Below are 6249 nucleotides of genomic sequence, written 5' to 3'. Positions count from 1 at the left end.
CCCAACTTGCCATTATTCGAAAAATCGTGCCCGCCATCTTGGATTTAGAAATGAGTACCATATTCGTAATGAGCATCCCCAAATACCTCGAAAAGGATACCCATATAGCATTTTTTGAAAAATCGTGTCCGCCATCTTGGATTTACAAATAAGTGTAATTAAGTAAGTGTAATTCGTTTTTCATCGACAAAACCGAGCATATCTGTAGGCACCTGATCGATATTGTCGATCGACAGTAACGATCGACATTGTCGATCGTCAAAATCGAGCACATCTGTAAGCACCTGATCGACAATGTCGGGCAAATCTGTAGGCACCTATAACTTAATGATGAGTTAAGCAAGATACAATTTCCCCACTTTTGAGGGAAATGTTATTCCATGGCATCATTATTTGTATATTTATGTGCGTGCCGACGAGCGTAGTTACAAGTTGCTAACGCCTACATGAATTTGGTTTTTGCCTCACTTATGACAGTTCGTTTGATATGAAACTATCATTCTATGCGTTATTATTCTAAGCGTCACCATGACAACCAGAAAAGAACGTATAAAATGTACAAAGGAGTTTGTAACACAGTCCTATTGTCAAGAAGTCAGAATCTGCAGGGCAGTTGGTAGATCGCGTAAATTCCTATTCTAAAATATCTCAGAAGAAACCACTCGTAGGTACATCATTGATAGTTGCAAAGATTCAGAAAAGTCAATTTTGAATGGCGGTCATCTTGATTTCGTCATATCAGAACACTGTTCTGGCACAACCTGGCCAAGATCCTTGACAATTTGCTTTTGAGAGCCATGTACGCTACCTCTGACGCTTTGGCCGAGCAGCCTCTGTCCTACTTGTTGCGGAGCGCTATTCCAAGATATCCGATTTTTGTCGTACTCAATGAATCCTTCCGACCACTATTCCCGCAAATCATTAAGCGATATCTATTCTTTCTTTGTAAACAATTGCCTAAATGTTTACATCAGTGAGTGGTAATAAATCGAGCTAATCTAAGCTCAGGTAATCGGCCCGCGAAGGCTCTGATGTAACTTTATATACACATATAATGTTGTGCGTTGCGCTGGGAACCTATCCGCGTAGAACAATATAAATATCTTTTTTCCAGCATATCGTGAAGTATGCGTTCTATATATATCAGTGAGAGTAAACTTGTAGCTTTATGTATTATAATGTTGTGCGCTAAAGCGGCCCGCGAAGGCTATATACACGTTTGTAACTGTTTGCTAGTTGTAGTTTCTATGTCGGAATTGTTTTTTTAATTACGTTTCATTAGGTGGGAGAGAGCAGGATAATTGATATGATCGTGTCAATTCATTCTTAAATATCACAGAAGACCCCAGGTGTAATAGTTGCAGAGATTCGGCAAACTTAGGTTTTGTATAGAGGCCACCTTAGATTTGCCATATTGAAAAATTTTCATTCTTCCATTTCGGGTGTAGAACCAAACAAAGAAGGAGTAACTGTTCAAGAAACTTCTCGAGAAGAAAGTATTTCAGCTGTCGTCCTAGCACTTGTTGTTTCCCTTATTCTATAATTTGTACTCTTGTCAACAATTTTTACTTCACACTGTTTTGCAGCGTGTATCTAAAAAGTAGATTGGATACTACTTAATGCAACCTACAAGATATTTGTTATAAGAATGCTTCATAGCACAAGAAAATGATATAACTAAATAAACTTTACAAGTAATCTGCAAGTCGGAGACGTATTGGGGACTACACAAACTCTCCATGTTTTCTTTTTTGCTGTTATGCTGATACTAGGTTAGAATAGCAGTTTTTCTAATTCACTGTCTTTTGATTCACTTGGATGCTGAAAACATATTATTATTAGCTTTATATGCAATAGGTAAATTTACAATCATACAAATCAAACAGTTGAATTCATACCTCATTTAATATAGGTACTAATATTGCGCAGCTTGACTGTGCGTTTGAGTTTTTGCTCATATTTCATAATTTTCACTTTGAAACAGTTCACCAAATCTCCGGTTGGCTACAAAACTAATAGAACATTATTACCTCGGAAATTCCACAGTAGTACTAAAAGTGAAAAGAAAGACAAATTATTATATAACTGATCTTCATAACAATAAATAGCGTAAACTTTGAAGTAGGTATCTCACGTTTACTTCACGACACCACTTAATATGAACAAAGATCTTGTTTGGGTTATTTATTGAACCATTCTCGTAGGTATGAACAAAGCACTTTCTGTATTCCATAGCTGTGTTATATTTGATATTTTGTCTCCCGGCAGCTAAATTAAAAGTTGCAAAGATAGTAAAGTCATGTTTACAAATGTGAAGTGATATTTAATTCTTTTTTGTGTTTTTGCTTTGCATTACGCACGGACAAAACATTATAGAGCCACTGATATAGAGTCATTGAATGTCAAATAAAGGTCAATATTATTCTTTGAAAAATATCAACGTAACATTGACAAATATATAGAAAATATTAATGAGCAAACTTATTCCTCGAAATGGATTTTGAAATAGAGAATTTGATAAAAAAATTAACAATGCCCATTGAAAGGGTATTCGGGTAGCTATATCAACGTTCTTGGCATGTGTCTTTTGAAAGTGGAGTGTAAACGAAATTTTTGTATAATAGAATTTATAATAGCAGATGGATCTTCGCCAACGGTTTTAAGCCGCGATTCGTGTAGTGAGCTTAATGTAATTAATCTATTACTTAGAATTATCGGTACTCAAAACTACGATTACATCTCTAATGAATACCACGACATATTTGAATGGTTAGGATATATGCACGGCGAATATCAAATAGAAATTAATACTAGCATTAATTAATTATTTTATCTAGTAAATCTTCAGGATGCTACTGGGACTTCCGCGGTATTGGAGTACGTCATGTTTGCCGAGACTTTTATGCCATTTGAGCGAAAAAAGGTGTTGCCTCTGCTAAAGCGAGTGCGTGATAATGGCAATGGTATCCTGAAGAGTTTGCTCATCATTTTGACTGCACAATTTTAAAGTTTTTGGTAAAGACTGATCAAACTAAATAATGATTTGTGCATTATCATAATTTTCTTGTTTTAATTTTTGTAATTTTAATTATAAGTATTAATCAATATTTCGAAAGTAATTGCAATTGTACTAACAAAGTTTTGAGGTTTTCTCTTGTCACTAACATCATTATCTTATGGGCAATGGCCTGAAATCAATGATTTTATTACATGAAGAAAGATGTCGTTTAAGCTGAAAGTATTATATCAATATGTTAAGGTAAATGACGTTATTTTTATTCATTCATTTTATTAACCCAAAAAAATCGCAATGGGGAAGTTTAATGGGAAAAAGTAAGTTTTACATGAATTGATATTTATTACAATTCAGCTTCAATAACACTGGTCTACGGACGCATTTCTTCTTGAGACTATGAGTTATTTGATGAGGACTGGATTTTTATCTGTAAATACAAACATATTCTTTATTTCAGGGTAGCGAAATTGCGAATCAAGCAAAGACTATGAAAAATAGAGAAACGTATTTTATGGAAGACTTTCGCAAACCACACTTTGATAACTAAGTGCAAACGTCTTGTATTGGCTCGTCCTTAGTCGTAATGATCGTCTGAAATAAACAAAGGTCATCAATTATTACATAGGCATAAATAGATAATAAACTTCTTCAAAGAAGACCTAGCGAGTCACAGTAGCGAGTCAGAGACTAGTAGCACATGATAATATCTCATTGATGGCTGAACTTACACATTCGTACGTTCCTTTATATTTTTTGAATTCACAGTTTTTATCTGTTGGGAAGGATCACATTGTACAATAAATTATAAATTTTTATTCATTACTGGTATATTATTAAATTAGAAGTTCTATTTATGTCCATTTTTGCTAAAAAGTCCCACTCACTCCACTCAATTTGTTTCAAAATTTAAAATAACCTCTTTTGAAAAACAACTACACGAAAAAAGGTAATACTTTTAACATTACCGAAAATAATTTCCGAACATATTCTCTATTTTGTGATCCCAAGTCCCTTTTTGGAACTCCTTGTGACTTGGAAAATTGAACTTTGCTTTTAATTTGATATTAAATCTGTTTGAATCCAATTTTTCGTGAATCCTTATGAAAATTTGTTTTACTATCTCATTTTCTCAGTAAACTAATTTGTACTTAGCAGTTTCAGATCACTGAGATCAAAAAGAAATCTCTTTTGACACCAAAAGTAACAAAAATAAAAACATATATTCCACAAATTTCTGAACCAGTTTCACATTTTAGTGGTACCATTAATAATCATGAATACCTTCTTAATTTACCACGCAGAGGTCCCAGGTTCGATTCCCGGGCCGGGAGAAATATTTGTATGGCCTACATTTATTTCTCTCGTGAGTTTGGGTGTAATTTGTGGTTGTCTATGTGTGTGTCCATGGCACCCGCGACACAGGGTTATTATTATTATAAAAAAACCTTCTTAATTAAAATTCATGTATTTTAAACATAGTATGTCCATTCAATTTCACTTTGAATACGGTAGTTTTAAAATTTAGGGAATTTTAAGATTATGATTATAAGAATGGATTAATAAATTAATCTGAACGAATGATTAACTTTTAGATAAATTATGAATGATGTAAATAACAAGATTTCGTTGCTCTAGATCGAGTTCTAGTAACAATGCCGTTAGAATTGTTTCAGAACATTTGGATTAGTAAATCTTACTCGGATGTGGTACCCAACAGGCACGTATATTTTAATAAATCATCACAGCAGTTAATTTATTGAACGTTGGCCTTGTACGAGGTTATAGATTTTGACGATTCTCTCCTTTTGTCGGAAAGGGGATACCTTAGTATTGGTCCCATTTAAATTTGAATAAAATATTCCACCTCTAAGGGTGGCAAATTCGTGGAATTACAACAATTTACCAAGTGTTATTGAAATCGGTTACCGGAAAGTGCTCGAAACCGGATTCATACCCTAGTTTGCCAACCTTAGAGATAGAATATTTTCTACACATTTAAATGGGACAAGTACTGAAGTACCTTCTTTCCAACAAAAAAAGAATCATCAAAATCTGTTCCCAATGCCCACAGACCAAATAAATACTAATAATTTTTTTAGTTTTGCGGAAAAAAAAGTACCGTCGAATTGAGAAACTCCTTTTTTTAAATCGTTTAATAACAAATATTATATCGCACATGACAACTAACATAGTATTATCTTAAAATGGCTTTAATTTATATTAATATTACCTATTTAGTTTCAAAGCGACAGTATTGTCCTGTCACTTTGAAATTAAATCGTATATGAATGACACATCAATATAGCGAAATTTTGGCGGAAAATTATTAATATAACGCAATTTTGAGATAAAATATAACATGACGCCATTTTTGAGATAATACTGTGTTAGTTGTCACGTGCGATATATTTCCAACACAGCATCTGTGTACACCAGGTCTATCACAGCAGCACTGTTATCAATATAACCCGGTCAGTAGAATGTAGAAATGAATTAATTCGGTAACTGATTTCAATAATTAATGAGTATCATCAAAAACAGTTCTCAATTTTTTTTTAAATAGTTCACAAAGTTATCGCGTAACTTTTATTAGGAAGTGTACCTGTCTACAATTGCGATCGTATTTAGAAATTCGTACTGCCGGCATCAATTACGAACGTTAAACATTTACAATAATCTTAAAAGAGAACTAACTCTCTTTTCCCTACACGTAGAAATAGTCAAACCCTTAAATGAGTTAGTTTACAACTCCATTTTCCACAAAATCCCCAATAAAATTTGTAATTCCCTAGATATTTTATTAAGTAGCCTAAAATCGCGTTTTCCTATTTCAAACATAGCCTAAATATCGCCGAGTCGCCGATCACTTTTTTAGTCGCCGCCCCGCATGTCAACGTCAAAAGTAAGTGTTTTCCACCAGTAGTCAAAACAATAAGGTTTTAGAAAATATTTATTGACAAATGACATACCATACAAAACGCAATTGCGATAATACTAAAACAACTCGAATTTTGCTTTGAAGAATTGCAGTCATCGGAGAAGCACTGGCACACGGTCTCGAGGTGGTCTTCGTTGTCGGCTTTATAGCAATCGCGGTAGAAACGCTTCCAGCCACAGCCGCGTGTCACGCGAACTTCAGGCTCATAGTTCTTGTGGAATACTGTTTACAAAAAGCATAATTAACGTTATTTATGTACATAGACACAGGCACAGACAAAGACACAGACACAGAC

General features: G+C 34.0%; 1 protein-coding gene across 1 annotated transcript in view; it reads right to left on the bottom strand.

Moving 5' to 3' along the window:
• Positions 1–3417: 3417 nt before the first annotated feature.
• Positions 3418–6249, bottom strand: part of LOC113232294 — a 12491-nt gene continuing 9659 nt past the window's right edge. The window contains exons 3-5 of the mRNA XM_026466966.1: positions 5986–6176; positions 3590–3607; positions 3418–3444 (exon numbers count right to left, since the gene is read on the bottom strand). Of these exons, the coding sequence (XP_026322751.1) occupies positions 3418–3444; positions 3590–3607; positions 5986–6176 (236 nt within the window). The remainder of the gene's footprint in view (positions 3445–3589; positions 3608–5985; positions 6177–6249) is intronic.

This window comes from Hyposmocoma kahamanoa, unplaced genomic scaffold (assembly GCF_003589595.1).
Source record: "Hyposmocoma kahamanoa isolate Upper Pololo Valley unplaced genomic scaffold, ASM358959v1 68, whole genome shotgun sequence".
Classification (NCBI taxonomy): domain Eukaryota; kingdom Metazoa; phylum Arthropoda; class Insecta; order Lepidoptera; family Cosmopterigidae; genus Hyposmocoma; species Hyposmocoma kahamanoa.
Note: the sequence above shows the minus strand (reverse complement) of the source record. Positions and strands in the feature narration are given on the sequence as shown.